The sequence below is a fragment of the Podarcis erhardii genome (assembly GCF_964252035.2).
Source record: "Podarcis erhardii genome assembly, chromosome: 13".
Classification (NCBI taxonomy): Eukaryota; Metazoa; Chordata; class Lepidosauria; order Squamata; family Lacertidae; genus Podarcis; species Podarcis erhardii.
In genome coordinates, this window is record NC_138502.1 from 54,004,451 (window position 1) to 54,026,258 (window position 21,808).

General features: G+C 50.6%; 2 protein-coding genes across 5 annotated transcripts in view; one reads left to right on the forward strand and one right to left on the reverse strand.

Moving 5' to 3' along the window:
* Positions 1-32: 32 nt before the first annotated feature.
* Positions 33-9,707, forward strand: MMAB (metabolism of cobalamin associated B). Of its 2 annotated transcripts, XM_081836567.1 has the most exons (9): positions 33-157; positions 523-587; positions 1,488-1,581; positions 3,058-3,115; positions 4,364-4,436; positions 5,201-5,298; positions 6,832-6,896; positions 7,372-7,431; positions 9,174-9,707. In XM_081836567.1, exons 1-9 carry the CDS (start codon positions 39-41, stop codon positions 9,256-9,258), a joined length of 717 nt encoding a protein of 238 aa, XP_081692693.1. In that variant the 5' UTR covers positions 33-38; the 3' UTR covers positions 9,259-9,707. The 2 variants fall into 2 exon arrangements, with proteins under 2 accessions (XP_081692693.1, XP_081692692.1); XM_081836566.1 differs by lacking the exon at positions 6,832-6,896.
* A 391-nt stretch (positions 9,708-10,098) lies between these two features.
* The window catches only part of UBE3B (ubiquitin protein ligase E3B), a 30,143-nt gene continuing 18,433 nt past the window's right edge, over positions 10,099-21,808 (reverse strand). For all 3 annotated transcript variants that reach the window (XM_081836502.1, XM_081836501.1, XM_081836503.1), the window contains 10 exons: positions 20,855-20,974; positions 19,857-20,033; positions 19,643-19,753; positions 19,008-19,145; positions 18,247-18,312; positions 17,699-17,757; positions 16,192-16,374; positions 15,453-15,564; positions 13,719-13,811; positions 10,099-12,504 (listed from right to left, as the gene is read on the reverse strand). In XM_081836502.1, the coding sequence (XP_081692628.1) occupies positions 12,313-12,504; positions 13,719-13,811; positions 15,453-15,564; positions 16,192-16,374; positions 17,699-17,757; positions 18,247-18,312; positions 19,008-19,145; positions 19,643-19,753; positions 19,857-20,033; positions 20,855-20,974 (1,251 nt within the window). In that variant the 3' untranslated portion in view covers positions 10,099-12,312. The remainder of the gene's footprint in view (positions 12,505-13,718; positions 13,812-15,452; positions 15,565-16,191; positions 16,375-17,698; positions 17,758-18,246; positions 18,313-19,007; positions 19,146-19,642; positions 19,754-19,856; positions 20,034-20,854; positions 20,975-21,808) is intronic.

Below are 21,808 nucleotides of genomic sequence, written 5' to 3' on the forward strand. Positions count from 1 at the left end.
CCAATCGCGAGCGGCGGGGAGGAACAGGCGGGGGCGCCATGGCGGGTCTGCTGCGCGGCGGGCGCGCTCTGCGGCGGGCGGCGGGGGCGGCCTGGCCCCTGGGCGGGAGCGCGAGGCGCCTGAGCCGGGAGCAGAGCGGGGCCGGGGAGGCGCCCAGGTGAGCCGCCCTCCCGGGGCCGGCCCGACCGGAGCCCCGTTTGCACGGGTTGCAGCGTCACGTGTGAAGCGGCCCGTTTCCTTGCTTAGCCGGGTGGAAGCGGGGGGGGGGGGCGAGGCGCGCGAAGGAAAGCGTGCTTCGGGGAGGCGCCTCTGTTACTTCTAAAACCAGAAACCTTAAGGGTTGGCTTTCAAAGGCGCCCGAGAATGAGTCCGGCCGCGCTCGTGGTGGACGTTGCATTGATCCTCATTGGAAAGTCGATTGCATCATGTGTTGTGTCTTAATTTTTGTTAACTAAATAGTTCATGGGAATATGCAAAGGGAATGAATGTAAAGGACCATTTCCCTCTCCTCTTCCTCTGCAGCATGGATGCCAAGCCCAGGAAAACAACCCAAATTCCCAAGTTATACACGAAAACAGGAGACCAAGGTAGCGGCATCCTGCCAGCGGAGGCAGGCCCCCCACCCACCCACCCGGCTAATCCTTGGCCCATGAGAGCCCCATGGTGCCACAAGGTGCATTTTTGACAGCCTTAGAATGACAGCTGGAATCGGCTGCTGGTCTCTGCTTCAAATATATATCTACACCCAGAAACAAATGGAAAATATTTTATAATGTACCTGTGACATGTTGTTAACAAAAGAAAACACAAGAGATTGTAAAATATGAGATGCTTTGCTCAGATTCTTTTTTAATAACAATAATAATACATTTGAGTGGGGATACTGTATTAGTAAGGGACGCAGGTGGCGCTGTGGGTTAAACCACAGAGCCTAGGACTTGCCAATCAGAAGGTCGGCAGTTCGAATCCCCACGACGGGGTGAGCTCCAGTTGCTCGGTCCCTGCTCCTGCCAACCTAGCAGTTTGAAAGCACGTCAAAGTGGACGTAGATAAATAGGTACCGCTCCGGCGGGAAGGTAAACGGCATTTCCGTGCGCTGCTCTGCTTCGCCAGAAGCGGCTTAGTCCTGCTGGCCACATGACCCGGAAGCTGTACGCCGGCTCCCTTGGCCAATAAAGTGAGATGAGCACCGCAACCCCAGAGTCGGCCACAACTGGACCTAACGGTCAGGGCTCCCTTTACCTTTACTGTATTAGTGCAAATGCTGTGAAGCCTACTGTCCTAAGTAATTCCTTGCCTGGGCAAATGAGTCACTGCAGAGAAATTCCGTGGTCTTTCATTGGAGTCAGTTGCCACATTCATCTGCCAGTCATTGGGGCTACAGAAATCAACCATTGCACATGCACGTGTGAACAGGGCTTTGGGCACTTGGGTGTGAGCCGCTTCATATTTTTCTCACTGTTATCATCTTGCATGGTTTTCAAAAGGGTTTTCCAGCACATTCACTGGAGAGAGGAGAGCAAAAGATGACCAGATCTTTGATGCCCTGGGAACACTCGATGAACTGAGTTCAGCCATAGGGTAACCAAAAGACTGTAAATTATTTCTTCAATTTATAAGAATGTTTCAGAGAATAATAGACTGCCAGTTTGTTTCTGGGTCTGATTCAAAGTAATCACATTTGTGTTCAAAGCCCTAAACAACTTGGGCCCCAGATTCCTGAAAGACCCCCTCCTTTCAGAACCCTTCCGTATATTAAGATCAACAGGCACTTGGGATGTTGGTGGTGGGCCAGGAGGAGAGGGCCTTCTCGGGCAGCTCCTCAGCTGTTGAATTCCCTCCCCACAGGTGCGTCTGGCACCTTCACTTTATGGCTTTGGACCTTTGGCACCTGAGACATGGTTTTTAGGACCCACCCAATTACTGTGACATTAATAAGCTTTAACCTTTTTAACTCTGAATTTTTAAATTGTTGAATTTCACCCTGGAACTTGCTGGTGAAAGGTGGGTAATAAATAAATTTAATAGTGGTAATTTGATATGAAAGAAAGCAGTTCTGTCATGGGAAACAAGGAAAGCCTCTCATTTTCCCCAGCAGCTGTTCTTGCTGGTTGGCAGCAGGCAGCATCTTTCCTTGCACAACCTTATTCTGAGCCCCACCCTGCTACCTGATTAACAACGAGCAGTTTCAAAACCTTTTATTAAGTGAAATGAAACCTGCCAGGCAGCGTGATCTAGGGTGGAGAGGGGAGTGACAGGAGCCTGTTGGAACTGGAGTAGAGGCCTCGCCCTGTGACAGCTGCCCACCGCCATGACTCGCCATTTGTGTCCTGCCTTGGTGATGTCAGAGGAGCAGGCTGTGCCTGGCCCTGCCGCACTGCCCACAGGCTGAAGCTCATGGCTCCAGGGGACATCATCTCGCCCTGCAAGAGTGCTGCAGTCTTTTGCCAGATGTTGGAGGAGGTTATTCCAACCCCCCCCCCCAAAAAAACACCATCTTTGGAATGAGCTTTCCCAGAGGGAATCTGTGGTAGTTTTCTAGATGTTGGATTCCAGCTGTGGAGAGTTGCAGTTCAACCACATCTGGAGGGTCAGAGATGTTCCCTCACCCCCACATTGGACAATTTTTTGGGGGGGTCTTTTTCAGTGGCTGCTAGGCAAGGATGGCTCTATGGAACCTCCAAGTTGGGAGGCAGTCTACCTCAGTAATTCCACAGGCTGGAGAGCAATAATGGGAGTGGCTGTTGCCTTCCTGTTCTGCTTCTGTGCTTCTTGGAAGCATTTGGTTGGCCACTTAAGGGCAAGCACTGCTAGACCAGATGTTCTGGTCTAATCCTGCAGGTCTCATCTCATATGAAGAGCCAGGAACAGATTGTGTCTGCCCTGGACCAATTTCCTGTCTGCCTGAAATCTCACATCACAATAGTTCTTTGGGGGAACTTGACAATTCAACTGGTTTCAGGCTTGTTTGTAGTGCCTCCACAAGAGGTAAATCTCTCATACAAACAGCATCAGTTACCTATATCTCAGGGTAAAATCTCTCCTATTTTGCTGCAGGCTAAGTGCTGAATTTGGAAGTGAAGGAGGTCACTCGTTTGTGCAGGAACTTCACCAGGTAAGAAATAGCTGTATCCCCGTCACTGACAGCATCCACATACAAGGACTGCCTTCCTGGATCAGACCAAAGGACCCTCTTGTCCAACTCTTGGGCTAAGAGTAGACAGCAAGAGAAACTTTAAGACTTTTCATTTGGGTTCTTTTTATATACAGTATGGGCAGGGTATAAATAATACAGTGGTACCTTTAGATACGAACGGGGTCCGTTCTGGAGCCCCGTTCGCATCTAGAGGTAAACGTAACTAGCGATGGCACGCCTGCATCGCTTTTCGCCGCTTCTGCGCATGCGCGTGACGTCATTTTGAGCATCTGCGCATGCGCAAGCGGTGAAACCTGGAAGTAACGCACTCCATTATTTCCGGGTTGCTGAGGAGCGCAACTCGAAAACGTTCAACTCGAAGCGTATTTAACCCGAGGTATGACTGTAAGTTGTTGTTGTTGTTGTATTGTTACTGTGTGTTGCTTAATTTATATATTTGCTACTCTGCTAGTAGATTTTTATTGAAGAAGAGCCCTGCCAATGGCCCATCTCAGCCAGCATCCGGTTCTCACAGTTGCCAACCAGTCGCTTGTAGGAAACTCTCAAGCAGGATCCAAGCACAACTGCTCTCCCCCTCCCTGCCTGTGGTGTCCCACAGCCGGTATTTGGAAGTCTCACTGAATGAAGAGGCAGAGCACAGATAGCCTCTCCTCCCTAAATTTGTCCTATCCTCTCTTAAAGCCCTCCAAGTTGGGGGCCATCAATGCTTCCTATGGGAGCGATAAATTCAGTAAATTGAGATGGCTAGCAACAGTTGCTAGCATTCGGTCATTGGGGATATCCTATCACTGAGCATCTTGTGCAGAGGTGTTCTGCCTAAGAGCTGTTGGCCTAACTCTTGTCCATCTGCTTGTGTAAGTTAAGGCAAGGGCAGGGAGCCAGCAGTTGTCATCCTCTTGCAGATGTGGCTGGATTCCACCTCCCACCATCCCTGCCCATTGGCCATGCTGGCTGGGCTGATAGGAGCTGGAGTGCAGCTTTATCTGCCAGAGGACCACCACAGGTTCCCATCCCCGATGGAGCCAGTGGTGGTGGGCGTTCCAAAGCCTCTTCTGATTTAGGTCAGAGAACTCTGCCCATTCTTTGGCACCTTCAGAGACATGAAGGCGGGCCAGACCGACAATTAAAACTGCTTTCTGAATGTCTCACCATCTGTGCAAAAATAATGCTCATCCCAAACACCTTTGCTCTGTTTTGTTTCCGCAGGTCCAGTGTGCGCTGCAGGATGCCGGCTCCAACGTGGCAACTCCCATATCCTCAGCCAGGGAGTCACATTTAAGTAATTGGAACCTAGTATAGATCTTCATTTTTAAAAATAAGCTAACTGCTGCCCTTTTTGAAATGGTTTTGCTGGCATTGCTTTTGGGGATCAGTTTTGCTGGACAACTGAAGGAAGTACTCTGACCATGAAACCTTTGTTTATGTGGCTTATTTAAATTGGTTTTTTTATTGCATTTACACCCCCTTCCTTTCTTTCTTCCTGGCAGGGCCCTAGGCAAGGGTCTGACTGGACCCAGACCTGCCAAGCTTCAGCCATGTCAAGCTCCCTCAGACCATGCCCTGGAACAGAAACACACAAGCCTCCATTGTGGTTTCTTAGTGGGGGAAAATGCTTTTTCCGCAAAGATTTTGATGCATGCCTTAAAAGCATTGCATATGAATATATCCCAAGTATAAATGTCTCTAATAAACGTTGACTTGCTAGGTTGCCAAATGCACAAGTTGGCCATAGTGCTTCTGCTTGTTAGGGCTGCCCACTTACTTAAACTCTGTTTAAAAACGCAAGATGGCATTTTAACCATTTTGGGGGGAAATGCTCTGTGCATGCTCAGAGGTGCTTGAGGTATTCCAGGACTCAGCACTGGAACCCACACAGGCCCCAAGACCCAGGCTCAAGCCTCCTTCATTTTAGCAAGGTTGATGCGTCATGTGCTGCCAGCCCCTATCCTGCGACTTAAGCAGGGGAATGAAGAAGCCAGGGCTTCGCTTTGTGGGTGACTCCTTGGTTGGCTGGTCCACTCAGCCGTGTCTCTTCTTCTGCAGAGCGAACGTCGTTCAGTGAAAAGCCCATTCTGGAGCTGGAGGCCAGGATCGATCACTACTCTGAGCAGCTTCCACCACTCACAGCTTTCATTTTACCCGTAGGTATTTTGCGTGTTCCGATGTGCTCCGTCTGTGAGGAGGTCACAAAGCAGAGGCCCTTGCAGCACAGAAGGTGGGGGGCAGACAACTTTTGGTTTCCAGTGGCCAGATTCCCATCAGGAACAGTGTCACAGGGCTGTGAGTGACAGGTGGCTCAGCCACCCAGATTCTTGTGCAGAGTTCCTGCTTGGCAAGCACACTGCTGGGGCCTTTGGGAAGCTCTGAGCCATTGATCAGGCTGCTTAGTTCTGGGTTCGGGTGCATGGATCCTGCCCCCCAATACATACACCAGCTGAATCAAAGGGAGAATGATCCTGCTCGCCCCTGGGTGTGCCAGGGAACACTTTGATGCAGCCAGACCAAGCAAGATTCCTCCCCTTTTGCACCAGAGAAAAGGATTCCTCCCTCTCTCATGATGCTAGAACTTGTGGACACCTGTGAGTTTCTGTAGTTCCTTTTTACAGCAATCTAAGTTGGGGCAATCAGAAACCACTTTAACTGCCACCTAAATCCCAAGCATGCTGTAAGGCCCTGGGCTAATCGCTCCCCTCAGGCTCACACAGAATTATAGAATTGTGGAGCTGCCGGGGACCCCAAAAATAATCTAATCCAACCCCCTGCTGTGCAGGAATCACAGCTAACAGCTAGTTCACAGCACTTTCCTTAGGGCATGTTTTCACAGACACTCCTGGTTTTTTTTAAAAAATAATATTTATTAAGAGTTTAAAGATTACAAAAAGAAAGAAAAAGAATTAAACAAATCAATATAATACAATACAAAAACAAAAACACTACATAGAACATTGAATTAACAAAACAAAACAAAAACAATTAAAAACACTTCCAATATTTTCAAATCTTAGCTTTCATTCACTTGTTTCATTGACTTCCTCACACCTCCCTTTTTGTATTCCACTTCAATTAACTGTTTCAGCAATTCCTTTCCATCTTCCTCTGTTTTCTGTCCTGTAATTAATCTTAACATATTCTAACCTTGTTTTTTCCCCTTTAATACATTAACAATCTATCTGTACCTAGTTCCTTATAACATTTCTGCCAAAGCCATATAACTTCATTCCACCATTTTTCTAAAGCTCATTAATTTTACAATATTTCTGTAAATAATCTTTAAATTTTTTCCAATCTTCTTCCACCGACTCTTCTCCCTGGTCTCGGATTCTGCCAGTCATTTCCGCCAATTCCATATAGTCCATCAGCTTCATCTGCCATTCTTCCCGGGTGGGTAAATCTTGTGTCTTCCACACAGACACTCCTTCTGACTTATGTGGGAAGGTAGCCAAAATGGTTGCATTGGCTGCAAACGCTCCTGTTCCTGCTTCAGGCAAGGGTTTGCAGCTCCACAGGTCTCAGGTTCAGTCCCCAGCCTGCCCTGTCTCAAAAGTATCAGGGAAAGACTGCTCTCTGCTGAGGACCCCGGGGCGCTCTCATCAGTCAGAGCAGATGGACGGGGGTTGGATGGGCCTGACCCTGGCATAAGGCAGATCTGGATGTTTTGTTTAATGTCATTTCAGTCTGGCGGCAAAAGCAGCACTGCTCTCCATCTCTCCAGAGCCATCTGCCGCCGAGCCGAGAGGTGGTAAGTGAGCAACTGCACTGACAAAGCCATGAGAACCCCCTGCTGCCCTGAGTGAGCTGTCTGGGCTGCCAACCTCTCTTGTTCAGTCTTCGCTGGCATGTCAACCTTGTAAGGCTTGCATAAAAATTGTTTGGAAAGGACCACAGGTGCTCCCCAGCAATGCTGGGGGAGGGCACGGATCAGAGTTTGTACTGTGCAGCAGGACAAGGAAGTGTTTGCCAAAAGAGATCCTGACTTCTGCAGGAGCCGTTAATGGCCAGTGCAAACTAATTGTGGGTACTCTCCCCCCCCCCCTTTAAATGCACAGTTGGTTTGGAGCAGAGAATTTGGTGCATTTAGCAAATAATGTTTTTGGCACCTTAGGATCTGGCAGAACAAGGCAAAATTTACTCATGCCGATAGGGGGCATGAAAGGTGGTTTTGGATCCAATTATATCAGCTGTAGTGATGGCTGTCTTCCTTTTCTCTTCTGCAGTGTGATTCCTTTGGTGAAAATGGGAGAAGCAGATGCAGACGTGGCCAAGTTTTTGAACAGGTAACTTGGAACTGTTCCTTTTGACAAAGCTGGGATGGGGGGGGGGCAGGGTGAATGTGTCTAGACTCTAGTGGATCACACAGTCAAGGCACCAGATAAGGGCTTCTCTGCGCCTCCTTTCCTGGCCACTGGCCCTGCTGGTTTCTGGGGCTGATCTAGTGGAGAGCAGGATGGGGAAGGCTGCTCTTCCCTGGGTACTTCTTGCTGGCTATCTCCTACTGAGACAAGGGGATGGGATGAGAGTCCTTTTTGCATCTATTTTGGGAGCCCTGTCCCTTTGGTTCCATAGTGCTCCTTGGTTCCTAGTGCCCCCCAACCCTATAGAAAGCACTATTCAAAATAGCAGTTTGCATAACCCACTAAAGAAGATAACACTAAGATTCAAAACAGTAACAACTAATTGCCCCTTTATTCAAAATCCAGTTGAAACTATTTAGTTTAATTAATTCAACACAACAGATGAATTTGATCCAGTGGTACCAGCTTTTCAGAGTCTGATAGTCATTTTATGCCAGTTTGGGAACTACTGGGAACTACCTTGGGGCACTCACGTGGGCCTTGCTGACTGTCCTGCGGAGACCAAACAGTCTTGTCTTTTCTCTTCCAACAACTTGGAGGAAAGGGAGTGGGAGATTAGTGCAGGGGTAGCCAAAATGATGCCCTGCCCATGTTGTTGAACTCCAGCTCCCAGCATTCTCAGCCAGCATGGCCACTGATGGGGGGTGATGGGAATCGTAGTCAAATGACGTCTGGAAGGCTCCACCTGGATCACTTTGTGCTTAAGCTGGGAAGTGGAGAGGAGGAAGGGTGGAAGCTGAGATTTGGGGCAGTGGAAGGAGACATCTGGAGTCTGCTGGTCTTTGAGAGAGGATGGTGGGGAAGAGATGTCCTTTCTCTATGTGCACACCCTGTAGGCATACCCAAATTGCTAGCACTTCCCTGCTCCACATGCGGAAGGTGTTTTGGGAAGGGCTGTAGTTCCATGCAGGCTTGACATGCAGAAGGTCCAAAGTTTCGCCCCTGGCATCTTCAGGTAAAAGGGGCTGTTGGCAGGTGATGGGGAAGGGACCCTTCTCTGGCAGAGAGCTGCTGCAGCCAGTTGGAAAGGACAAATACTCTGCCCCGTTTTAAGGTAGGTAGTGTCATCATGGAGCATGCACAGGTAACTTCTCACAGCCTGTTTGACTCCTGTTCTCCCTGTTGTTGTTTTTTTTGGGGGGGGTGATGCACCAGCCAGATTATCGTGGCTAAACATGGCCTTCTGCCATATCCCATTGCTATAGATGCTGGTGCCTGCCTCCTCCACTGAAATTGCAGGCCTCACGGGGGCTGGATTTTACTTTGGTACCTGGCAACTGCCTAAGTCAGCCTTCCCCAACTGGCTAGCTTAGATTTTAGTCTGAAGCACCTGGAGGACATCCAGTTGGGGGAGGGGGAGCACATCCATTCCTCTACCTTTTTGATTGGCTACATGCGCAGGGACATCCTCCTGCGGCTGCTGAGACCCTCCCAGGCCGGAAGGTGGCGAGGTCTCCCCTCGCGTCGCTCACGCCGATCATTTGTTTCCTGCTTGGCAGGGGGTTGGACTCGATGGCCCTTGTGGTCTCTTCCAACTCTGATTCTATGATTCTATCTTCCTTCTTCCAGCCCTAGATGCTGCCCCACCCTTAGGGTAGACATGCCCATTACACGCTCTTATCCTGTACAGAGATGGACAACAGCTTTTTTCTCCCATTCCTTAGACTGAGCGACTACTTATTTGTTCTTGCCCGCTATGCTGCAATGAAGGAAGGGAAGCAGGAGAAGATCTACACCAGAACGGAGTAAGGAGCAGAGGCTCTGATGCAAGAGGTGGACTGCCAGGCTTTCAGACAGAGGACTGGACAAGATGGAAGATTGCTTTCAGTTTCAAATTGAGCTCTTGAAATCTACTCCTGAAAGCTTATTTAAAGCTTGCGGCTCCAGTCTTGCTCCATTTTGAGACCAGCTTGCTAAGAGAACTTGGAGCATTCACTATGAATAGACTTCAGCTGCATTTATTGACATGTGCTGATAAAAGGAGAGGGGAGAAGCACATGCCACGCCTGATGTGTTGCAGAGCCCTTCTCCGCAAGAGGTGTTCTGTTGCCAGAGGCACTTGGCGCTTCGGCTCAGATTGACTTGCAGACCACAGCCTCTCTGTTACACTTCCTTGTCCTCTATTTCTTTTTGTGGTCATCGTTGAATCCATCAACACTTTGGCAGGAGACGCAGCATCTCAAGCACAGCAGAGAGATCCTGGAAACGGCTGTTGAGAGGTGGGAGGCAGCAGTGGGCATCACCAGATTGGAGCTTTGGGATGCAGCTCAGCTGCCAGAGGGCTTCTGCTTTTTTCCTTTTGTCAGCAGGACTCCCAATTTTTCATTTGCCTCTCAGTGGCTGCCATTTAACATACCCGACCCTTCCTCTTCAGGGTCTGTTGAACTGTTCAGAGACATACCTCCTCTTCAGTCATGGGAGTCTCTGTTGTACGTTTCCTCACACTGCTGTAGGTTTCTTTGAAACAAAAGCCAATTTTTACGAAGTGGGGAGGGAGAAACCCACCTCCCTATGACTATATTGAACCAATCTGTCAAGTTTATTTCCAACATGGAGAATATGCTGTAAAATGCTAGGATACAGGAGGGCCAAGATAAAATATTTTATTAATCTCCTATGGCAAACTTTCCTCTCCCCACCTCATGACAGACATGCAAGGCATTGTTTTGGGGTGGGGGTGATGTTAGACCCCTGACAGCTTGCATAGCTTTCCTTGTTTGGGAAAGCCACACCATGCCCAACTGTTGCGGGCTAGAACAGCCAAACTCTTTCAACATATTTAGCACACAATCACAATTTGCACATCAGTTCTGAAAATGTATACATGGAGGAAGCAGTTCATCAGAGGGTCAAGGAGACCACTGGGAGGGGGTGCTGTATAGTGTCACCCCCCCCCCATTCCTACTCTATTGGAGAGATTCTACTGGAGAGCTTGCCCTGTGCCACCCCAACACTCCTTCACCAACTGGCATCCTCTAGATGTTTTGCACTATAACTCCCATGGGCCCCAACCAGCACAGATCTGGGCTGTTGGGAACTGTCGTCCAAAACATCCAAAAGGCTGCCCTAGAGTATCCTGCAACTTCTGTAGTGCAATACTGCCAAATCCATTAAGAGAATGCTTAATGTCTAGCATTTAAAACATGAGACACATTCTTCTGCAACATTCAAAGTAAAATCAAGAAAAGGTGGGGATTTTGGTTTTCAGTTAACAGGTTCATGCTTGAGAATGTTCTCTGGGCCCAGCCTTTCACTAGAATTATTTTAAAAAACAAGCAACTATTTTACACCTCAAGGCTAAAGATTTGCAGTGGTGGAATAATCAAGGTTAGAAAGCATTAAACGGGGCTTCTGCAAAAAGAAACAATAAAACCAGTAAAACCCAACATTCTTAAAATATTTTGCATTTGATTACAGTTCAATCCCTTCCTTCCCACTCGTATTCAGATCCCCAGGATTCCTTGGGTGGGAGACTGAGCTGATCACAAATCTACTTGGAGAGAAGGAAGACCCTGCACAAGGTGACCTTTCTCCCTTGCTTCCTGCCGTTTATTCATTCCAAAGACATCCACCCATTTGTGGCAAAGCAGAGACCAGGACAAGTCCAGTCCCTGAAAGATGCCCTGTGCTTTGCACATGGTCCAGTCAGATTCAGCAAAAGGTGGATCCCTGGGGAGAAATATCACCTTGTGGGAACATTTTTTCTCTTCCCTTTGGGCACATCTGGGATTGTGGGAGATGTCAAGGAAGGGGAGCTTGGGAAGGACAAGTGCACAAATGAATGTGAATACAGAGCAAGCAATGAATAACGAGCAACCTCAGCATAAACCCCTTTGCAATTACAGAGTTTAATGGAGTTGCTGTTCCTGAACGGAAATTGAGAAGCTATTCAGCATAGCAAAGTCCCTGAGAGGTTAGAGCAGGGAACTGCTCTCAGCTGCCCAGGAGCCTCTGCAGATTAGCTCAGCCACTAAATGTTTCAGCGGGCTCTGCCAACTGAGGCCCTAAGAGGAGTTCCTAGCCAATGGGCCCTTGGCCCATCCTCCCAGTTCCACCATCCCCAGCCGATGGTCAGAAAGGAGGGCACCAGGTTGGTGAAGGCTGCTCTCCGACATCTGACAAGCTGCAGGCTCACAACTAGCAAAAATCTGCCACGGGGGAGGAATTCCACATCACAAACCTGTGCTCCCCACATAGCGGGAAGCACTCATTTGGGGGCCTGCAGGCAAACGTGTATTCAGACCGAGAGTCAATGCGAAGCAGTTTGGCAAGCTGTGGGAAAGTCGCAGGCGACAAAACCTGGGCACAGAGAGAGGAACACAAAAAACATGAAGAGAAAGCTCCTGCAATCTCATGGGGCTCCTGAGTTGAGAAGCCTCAAGCCTGTTTTTCAGAAGCCAAAGTGGGAGGGAAAAGCCAGCTCCCGACCTTTGTTCCACAGCGTTTTGCCAGAGTCTGACCTGGCCTGGCCCACAGCAAGGTCCAACTGTTTGCCCAAGACCAAGATAAAAATTATCCACAGGGCACACACCCCTGGGCCCATGAGTAGTTTGTGTGGCCCTGCCTGCCCTGTGTGCAATCCTCCATTAGGTATGGCCCGTCCCCCTCCAAGGACAATGCACAGGCTTGGCTCTTGATGCTCCATTTAATGGCAGGCCAGCTGCGTTTCCAAGGAGGTCCTCCTTGCAGAGTTGCGTCCAGCGGCATCAGAGCGATGCCGGACCCCAGGCCAGAGCTACCTGCTCAGGCGGCCATTTACCAAGGTATAGCCCTGAAAGCCCATCCAGCTCTTGAGCGCGTAGGCTAGGAGAGCTCAAAGCCTGTGTTCATGCTGATGGCATAGCGCAGCTTCTCCCGCAGAACGCTCTTCTTGCTGTAGTTGGGCAACTTGAGGAGGTTGAAGCAGGTCGAGGAGGTGGGCAGTCGCCCGCCTGGCTCTTTCTTCCGGATGGTGAAGAAACCCCGCAGGACGCTGCCCAGGGTGTCCCCCGTGTCCTGGGGAGAGAAACAGAGGGCTTGGGGTGCCACAAACACACGCGTCTGGCGAACGCTGCAGGCTGAACAAAGCACCTTGCATGAGATCTGGGTGCTCTCTGCCCAGAAGGCCCTTGGGACCCCAACAGAGCAGCCTGTTCCAGGCAAGGTCCTCACTATTTCCACATCAGAGAATAACTGCTCTCTCTAGAGCAAAGTGAGGGGACCAACCCCAAAGGACAGGCCTGCCTTATGGTACGCGATTCAGCTGGGAGCTGCTTTGCATCACCTTTGGTGTTTAGTGGTTACAGAGCGTCATGGCTGAGACAGGCCTGCTGGTGGCCTAGGTCACATTCACACCACTTGGCAGTCATGGCTCCCACCCCCAAGAATTCTGGAAGCCGTAGTTTGTGATGGGTGCTGAGGAGCTGTGAGGAGGCCCCATTGCCCACACAGAGCTACAGTTCTTAGAGCAGTCTATAGATCAATCCATCCCTCTTCACAGATAACTTGGAAACTCCATGAGGGGAATAGGGAGTCTCCTATCAATTCCTGGCACCCTGAACAAATTGTAACCCCCATAATTATTTTGGGGAAGCCATGACTGTTTAAAGTGTTACCCTAGTAACACCTAAACTGGCCTTAAACTCCCCAGTTGCTGCCTGGCCCTTGGCTGTCCCTCCACTTCTGCCATTAGCCTCACTGTTGAGACCCTGGATTCCTCCCACACAGCTGATTTCTCTGCAAAACACATGATCCGGTTAAGTAAATCTAAAAGGGCTTACAACCTGAATTGGGAGAAATATCTCCCTCCATCCTCCTCCCCAACATTCCTCCTCAAGGTTCCAGGGTCTTGGCCCCAGGGCTGTCCTCTAAAGACAAGCCTGGGATTCTCCGTGGGGGTGGCTGTGTTCCTTTCAGCTGAACCAGGCCAGTGGCTCCTGCAGTCCAGCCTCCTGTTCTCACAGTGGCCAACCAGACGTCTCCATGTGAAACCCTCAAGCAGGACCTGAGCACAAGAGCACTTCCCTCCACCACCTCATGGTACTCGGAAGTATCTGGTGTGCCTAGTAGGCCCTGATAGCTCTCTTCTCCAAGAATTTGTCTAATTCTGTGAACTGTGACTCCTTTAAGGGAGGGTGGAGCCAGCAGACACTTCCATGCCAGGAAGGAGACCATGGCACCTGCAGGGAACACGGGAGGTCAAGGCTCACCAGCTTGGCTCATGCATATACCTGGTCATCGGATACTTCCACGCAGCGGATGGAGAAGGGAGGCTTGAGGTAGGCAAAGCCCAGCAGTGGCGGCCGAGAACAGCTGGTAACAAACTGGCACAGGAGAGGAAAAAGAGCAAGGGGAAGAGGGAGACATGTACTGGATCAGGCTGGCTCTTCAACTGGGGTGCAGCACCATTGTCATGGGTGGCATTGAGGGGCTGCCCCACATTTATTATTATTACTTTATTGTATTTAAATCCAACCTTCCCCCCCCCCCAGGAGCTCAAGGCAGCATGTCCATGGTTCTCCCTCTCGTCATTGGAGCCCCACAACAACCCTGCGAGGTAGGTACGGCTGAGAGTGAGAGTGGGCCAAGGTCACCTAGTGAGATTCGTGTCCAAGTGGGGTTCCTGGTCTAGATTGATCAAAGTCCTTTCTCTGTCTGAAGCAGCCTTTATGTGCCTGCATTTAAAAAAGCTGGGACCCCAGTTTGGTACCAGAGCAAGGACTTTGTGTGCCTACGTTCCTGGGTTCAATCCTCAGCATTCCCTGATAGGGGTAGGAAAGAGTCTACGTACAGTGGTGCCCCGCAAGACGAACGCCTCGCAAGACGGAAAACCCGCTAGACGAAAGGGTTTTCCATTTTGGAGGCGCTTCGCAAAACGAATTTCCCTATGGGCTTGCTTCGCAAGACGAAAGCCCATAGGGAAATCTCCGGGACAGCGGGGAAGCGCAGCGCGTCCTCCCCACTGTCCTTGGACCTCCTCCGAAGGCTGGCGGTGGGGCGGAGAGCCCTCCTCCCGCCGCCAGCTTTGGGATGGCTGCTCCGAAGGCTGGCGGTGGGGCGGAGAGACCTCCTCCTGCCGCCAGCCTTCGGATGGCTGTCCTGAAGACTTGCGGTGGGAGGAGGGTTTTCCTTCCCACCGCCAACTTTCAGAATGCTGTTCTGAATGTTGGCGTAGGGAGGAAAAACCCTCCTCCCACCGCAAGCCCCGGGAACAGAGGAGAAGCGCTGCGCCTTCCCCTCTGTTCCCGTATCTGTCCTGAAGGCTTGCGGTGGGGAGAAAAGCCCTTCTCCGCACCGCCAGCCTGGCAAGCGGTCTCCATAGGAACGCATTAATTGATTTTCAATGCATTCCTATGGGAAACCGTGCTTTGCAAGACGAAAAACTCGCAAGAAGAAAAAACTTGCGGAACGAATTAATTTCGTCTTGCGAGGCACCACTGTAAGAAGAGCAGACCTCCGTATAAGGCAGCTCCAATGTTAAAGCAGCCCTTTATGGTGGATCATGAAGACCAAAATCTTGCTTTCTCTTTAGGGGAAAGACCACAGGTAACCATATATACAGTGCATATCTTGCACTCGGAAGACCAGCAAGAAACTACACTTGCGAGAATCAGAGTTGGAAGAGACCACAAGGATCATCTAGTCCAAACCCCCTGGATTGCAGGAATGTTTCATCCAACATGGGGCTCAAACCCACAACCCTGAGATTAAGAGTCTCATGCTCTACTGACTGAGCTATCCACATGTACTCAAGTGACTAAGGTCCATGAACGACCAGCCTGGTGGACTCCCAGCTCCCATTATCCATGACTATTGGTCATGCTGGCTGAGGCCAGTGGGAGCTAGAAGCCCAACATCTGGAGGGCACCAGGCCTGGCTGGTCACTCTTGTTTTACACGCATGTGCATGTGTGTGTGCGTGCACACGCATGCATGCGCGCGCGCGCACACACACACACAGCTTACCTTAAGAAACATGGCTCTTTCATCGGGGTTAAAATCATTGGCTAGGATATCCCAAAGCCAAATGATGACTCGGTGACTGCCATGGAAGCCCCCATAGTACACAGTGTGCTTCCTAAGGAAGAAGAGAAAAAATCAAGTGGAGTTCATAGGTCACTGAAGTCACTAGATCAAAGGAAGGACTACAGCTCTGCCCCCAACTTCCTGTTGCCACATGTAAGCTGCTGGTGGGACCATTATGCAAATAAAGAAGGTGAATTGCAGAGGGGGGTCCCCCCCCCTTGCTCACTTCCCATGGGACACCCACCGACCAATGGCTACTTTCAACTGGAAACACTGAAACTTCACTGTATGGTGACTCAAGCCAGTAGAGAAGGAGGTCACTGTTAACCTTCAGCACCCTAATGAGCTTTGATATTCCCATGATTACCTCTTCCAAATGTGCCCCACACCCATGATCAAAACTGGACACTCCGCTGCAGATAAACCTGAAAGGACTTGCCCTTTGCTGCCCCTGATGTGTGGGGCTCCCCCACCCTGCATGGATGGGTGGATGGAGACACACACACTCCCTCTCCTCTCCAGCCTTTCAAATCCCTCCTCAAAGTTTTGGGGCTTTATGAACTTACACATGGCATGGACAGAGGAGAGAAAGAAAAGTGTGCCTCCCTCTTTCTTAATAACTTGTGGACATCCAATGGAGCAGAATGTGGAAAGAGACACCCCCCCCCATCTCCCTTACTTCAAGTCTTCGAGGTCTATCTCAGCGTTGTCACCCGATATCAGCCTTTGCAACTCAGGGGCAGAGAAGACACGGATCCACTCGGGCTTGATGATTGAGCGGAAGCCGCTGATGAAGGCAGCCGTCTGGCTTTTGATCTGCGTGTGCATCCGGAAGTGGGCCATGAGGTGGATGTAGCTGATCCTGACGTGGGGGACAGAAAGGCACCCATATCTATCCATCCTTCCATCCATCCATCCATCCATCCATCCATCCATCCATCCATCCTTCCATCCCTATATACATAAAATGTAAGGCTGTCATCAGGCAGCCCCCATAAGAGGACCTGCAGTGCCTCATCCCAATCCTGTATTGGCATGAAGTCAGGGCACAGGAAGGTAGCAGTAGAGAAAGCAGATTTCAGAATGGCAGGTTTAGGTTTAAATAACACTGGGACAAAGGGACACAGAGAAGCTGCAAGACGGGGTTTGGATGAGGTGAAAAGGAATGGGGTGGGGGACTGGTAAATGGAGTGGGGGTTTGGGGGGGTGTTGGTGAGCAATGTGGTCAGGGTGGTAGTCCCTGGTGTGCATTTCAGAGAGAGGGTGGACATGGCTAGCACACCATTCCCATCCTAGGGGTGGAGGAGGAATAGCCCCCTCATCGCAGGGCAGAGCAGTTAGGGTTAGTTCAGAAAGGCTCAAGAGGATTCCCCATCCTGTTCTCGTTCCACAGAGCAGCCCATGTGGCAAGACAGACCATGGGGAGCTCCCAGTGAGCAACTTTCCCCAACAAGTTTCCCCAACTTCTGCCTCCAACTTCTGTCTCCCCAACAATTTTCCCCAACTTCTGCCTCCAACTTCTCCTCTCACAGTACGCCACTTTTGAAACAGTTTCCAAAGGAGTTTGAAATCAGCTGAGCCACAAGGTCAAAAGGAAGATCCCATGGGCCACACAGAAGCACTTGGGGCAAAGCAAATGCAGCGCTCTGGATGCTGCCGCAGCTTATGCTTCCCAAGGACGGCTTCCTGTGAAAAATGGCAGAAGTCCAACTGCAGCATAAGGAGCGCAGGATCCTTCCAGTCCCATACAACAGGGCCATTAGGTGCAAACACAAGGCAGCTGCTGCAGGAAATCCCACCCACCAGGGCTGATTCAAGCGTGTGATGGGGCAATGGAACTCCCACAACCTGATATTTAAAAAGAAAGGTTGGAACACTGCTTTGATTTTTTTTATATCTAACAAAAAGTCAAGGTTTCCACCTCCTGAGTTACAAATGTTAGTAGGTCAAAGTGCTAGCAGGTAAAACTCCCACCACATCCTGGAAATATTCCATTTCCAAAAGTTCTTCTGGCAATCTGGATACCTAGGGTGAGGCAAGCACCTGTTCCTACGTCTTGCCTGGTGTGGGAGTCACTTGGGCCCTGGGGGTACCCTTTCCGCCTCACCATGGTGAAGTCAGCCACCCTTTGGGAAGGGGACAGAATGCAGCCCCAGGGGGATCGGGGCTGGTAAGTGCTCACTTACTTGTTTTCGTTGGTTACAGGGATGGTTTTCCCTCCTGGAATAAGTTCATGGCAAACAAGCTAGAAAAACGGTGGGGTTGGAGGGAGAGAGAGACATGACTTATTGCTTGTAATATACCATGGGAAGTTCAGGTCAGGAGAGAGGGGGGACGGCTGGGGGTGTCACACCTTCTAGAGAGAGTGGCCCTATGACACAGAGGCCCAGCCCCCCCCCCCCATCACAGGCGGGTGGCTGAGTTGTTCTTTTTGGGGAGGCCGGAGGTGGGCCAGCTCCTGTGGGAAGGTTTGTACATGTTCATGTTGAGTGTGTGGCAGAACTGTGGGTGCTGAGGGGGGTGGGGGAAGGATTCAAATCAATAAAGAATGAAGAGCTAAGCAAGCAAAAAAGTCTGAATGGGAAGTGTCAGCCCTGCCTGGCACAGGGCAGTTCATGGAGCATTTGGCCAAGAGAGCTGGACTCAGAGTCCCAAGGGGGTGTCACTCCCTACAGAACCCGGAAAAGCAGAAAATGTGACAAAAAAAGACGGGGAGGCTGGGAGGGAGCCCCACCTGGCCCATCACGTCTTCGTCATAGGAAAGCGTCAGGCCCAAGTCACTGATATCTCCATCGTAACGCTGAGAAGGGAGGAGAAAGAAAGAAGGGGAGAGTTTAAGTGCTGAGGCTGCTCAGTTTCCACCCTAACTGGCTGGGCTTCACTTCCTAGCACTCTCTCAGAATTCTGCTGCACATGTCCAAATTAAGCTCAGCCAAATACATTCATGTGTAACACTGTATGTGATGAGTCTGGCTATCCAGAATCCCAGCCACCACTGGCAGCTCTGACTCACCAATTCCTCTTACTTCCAACATTGCAATAGGCATTAGCTACTCACTGTCAACTCCCACTAGACATTCAGAGTCTAGAAACTTCTTTGGCATTCACAATTTCATTAAAAAAGCGAAACCCAATCTTCTCTAGATGCTGAATTTTTCATTCAATTTAATGTTAATACATGTTGCTTAATGTGTGCTTACGATGTCTGACTGCAGAAGGAGACAGCCTGGCACACTGTTGGCTTAGCAGTTAGTTTCTGCTCCCTGGGCCAAGCGCAAGGAGACTGGGCCTAGTCAATAACTGGGAGAAACACAATGGCAGATGTCTCACTCAGTTATCAGAACTGCATTTAGAGCAATCAGTTGCAAGCCCAAATCCCCCTGTGCTGGCTATAATTAAAGGAAGATAAGGACAGACAAGTGGCCGGGCACCCATCAGGAGACGGTGCCCGCTGAACAAGGCACTGAGAGAAAGCCAAAAGGATGGCAAACAAACCTTGATGGAGGTCAGGTTTTTATAGAACTCTGAATCCAGTGAGGGAAGTTCATCCACAGAGCTGTAGAAGATGCTGTGATGATGTCCCAGCAGCTGACTCAGGAAGAAAGATGCAAAAGGAACATCCACCACAATCCCCTGCAAAGGGGGAGAAGGAAAACGGCTCAGAGAGAGCTGCATTTCACTATCACCAGCCACCAAGTAATCAGAGCCTGAACACTGGAAGAGGCAATCTATATCCCATAACAAAAATCCTGGATGGTCCATTGGGAGAAGGGGGCACTGCCCCACCAGACTCAGCCTGCCCTCAGGCAGCGCCCCCCCCTTGTTATTTGCCTCCAGTCTAGTGTGTGGCAACACGGTCTTCCTGCATCTTCCTGAGTCTCAGCTTTATTCCTGTCAAACTCAGGAGGGAGGAGGAGGATAAAACAAAAATTAGTTGGCTCCATTATCCCAGCTCCAGCTCCTGCTAGCCTCCCTGCCTCCCCGCCCCCGACCCAATGGGCAAAAACGTTTCTCTTTAGGAAAGATGCTTGGGGTCCCGTACAAGAGCCAAACCACCCACAGAGGGCTGGCACTGGTTGTGCCAAGGGCAGCTGTTGAAAAAGGCCCCTAAGCCGCCACGCCCCTCCTACCTCATAGACGGCTTTTCCAAGCATCTTCCCAACAAACTCAAAGAGCTGGAGATAGTTCTCATGGATGTAGGACGTTGGGGAGGGATACAGCCTCTCATCGCCGCTGGTGGTCTACCCGGCACGTAGCAGCAGAGACAAGAGAGAGCAACATAAGCCCATGGCTGCCTGCATGGCCAGCCATGACAAGACAGGGCTTGGGACAGGGTTCTGGCACCTTAAAGAGGTTGAGCGCAGGGTCAAAGACCTTCTTGATTATTTCCTCGAGGAACTCCTTGAAGACGCCGTCCTGGTCAATGCCGGCCTCATCCACTCCCAGGTCATTCACGAACTTCACCCGGATGACTCCCTTCATGGCGTTCTGAGACAGCTGGCGCAACTGTTCGTACCCATCCTGGGGAGAGGTGGCAAGTGCCACAAGGCCAGAAAGGTGGTGTTATGAACTGGTTGGATGCAGAGGAGTGGGGGGGGCACCAGCTGGGGAACCCTCAAAGGAAGGCGGCTTAGAGCCCGGGGAGTGGGGGTTGCACAACAATGGGGGTCAGAGGGAGAAAACCATGGGGAGGAAGTCTTGGAAGCAGAGACGGTAACAGGTTTGGTGAGCAGGAAGAGGCTGAAGTGGAGGCTGGAGAGGAGGAGGGGGGGGCAACTGCAGAAGAAGCCAAGGAGTTCCCCCCACCCTGCTGTGAGCAGCTCCCCTCCCTCAAGTCTCCCAGAACACGGAAAGGAATGAATGGGGCAGAGCAAAGAAAGACAAGGCAAAGAAGCCTCAGGTTGCTGGAGAAGGACCCAGGGGAGGAGTCTTAGAGGGCGCTGGGAAGGCAGGGCCTTGCAACTGCCTCACTGGGGAAAGACCTACTGGGAAGAGTTGCTGTGACCACTAGGCCTGCTCCAGACTCTGGCTCCTAACAGGTGTGGGTGGGAGAACAGTTCATTGGTACAGACTGTGGCAGAACTCCCTTTGAAACCTGCGATAGTTTGCAACTAGGCTGGCTCAAAGTGAAATGTGGGCCTGAGAAGGCTTCATTAGCTGCCTCAGTCCAAACAGGGCTGGGAGCCACTTGTCTCAAACCCTGGGGAGCTGAGGCCAGTCAAGGCCAAGAATCCTGAACCTTGTTTTCAGGAAGCGGCAAATCAAGAGGCCTCACAGAAAGCCTAGCAGAGAAAGAGGTGGTTTCCTTTGCACCACCTTCTAGAAGAAGCTACGCCACTCACCTCCAGCATGCGTGACCGGCGGATGGTGATGTGCGTGACATGAGGCGACGCAGAGCTGGTCTCCACCAGCCCCAGCTTCTCCTTCTCTTTTGTCACCATGTTCCGGAAGAGAAGAGCCCTCTGAAAATGTTCCAAAAGAACGCGCTTGTTCAAAAGCCATGTTGCCTAAGTGCAAGGTCAGCCTTCCCCCACCTGACTACACCTGGGGAACCTGCAGCTCCCCCCTCAAGAGGCGTCATCCTTGGCCACTGGCCAGGCCCACTGCTGGCAGGTGGGAGTCCCACAACATCTGGAAGGGAAACAGCTGCAGGGCACAGAGGGAGGATTCTCCTTCCCTGGAGGGTCACCAGAACGCCAGCCTGAGCCTCCAGGGCAGCTGCTCAGGAGCCTCTTCCTGGGGTCAACATTCAGCTACTGCTTTTCCCTGTAGGGTCACAGGGCCCTGCTTTATTGTTATTTCTGGACTGCAACCCACCTCAAAGATGCTAAAGAGACGCAGGATATATATGTTTTGATAACAAAATAGCAGCTGCTGCAGTTTTTTTTTTTACTTCATTACAGATAGTGTTTCAACAAGCCTTCCCCAACCTAGTGCCCTCTAAATGCTGTTTTACTGCTTCAGTCCCACTGGCTTGTAGTCAAGAATAAGAGGAGCTGGAGTTCAGCAACATCCTGAGGGCAACAGATAGAGCAAGGCGGATTTGAACACATTTCATCTCAACCACTTTATTACATTTATATCCCACTGTTCCTACAGGGAGCACAAGGTGTCATACATACACTATTCTGCCCCTCCTCACAACAACCCTATGAGGTAGGTCAGGCTGAGAGGCAGGGACTGGCCCCCAAGGTCACCCTGGGAGCTTCATGGCCAAGTGGGGACTTGAACCCTGGTCTCAGCACTGGATGACCAAATTGGCAGAGTGGGCACTGGTCTATGGGCCCCATGCCTTT

Excerpts from the sequence above, each read along its gene's own strand:
- MMAB (XM_081836566.1), top strand. The coding sequence starts at position 39 with ATGGCGGGTCTGCTGCGCGGCGGGCGCGCTCTGCGGCGGGCGGCGGGG. Across the intron at positions 588-1,487 it reads CACGAAAACAGGAGACCAAG|GGTTTTCCAGCACATTCACT; the intron begins GTAGCGGCATCC and ends GGTTTTCAAAAG. Across the intron at positions 1,582-3,057 it reads GAACTGAGTTCAGCCATAGG|GCTAAGTGCTGAATTTGGAA; the intron begins GTAACCAAAAGA and ends ATTTTGCTGCAG.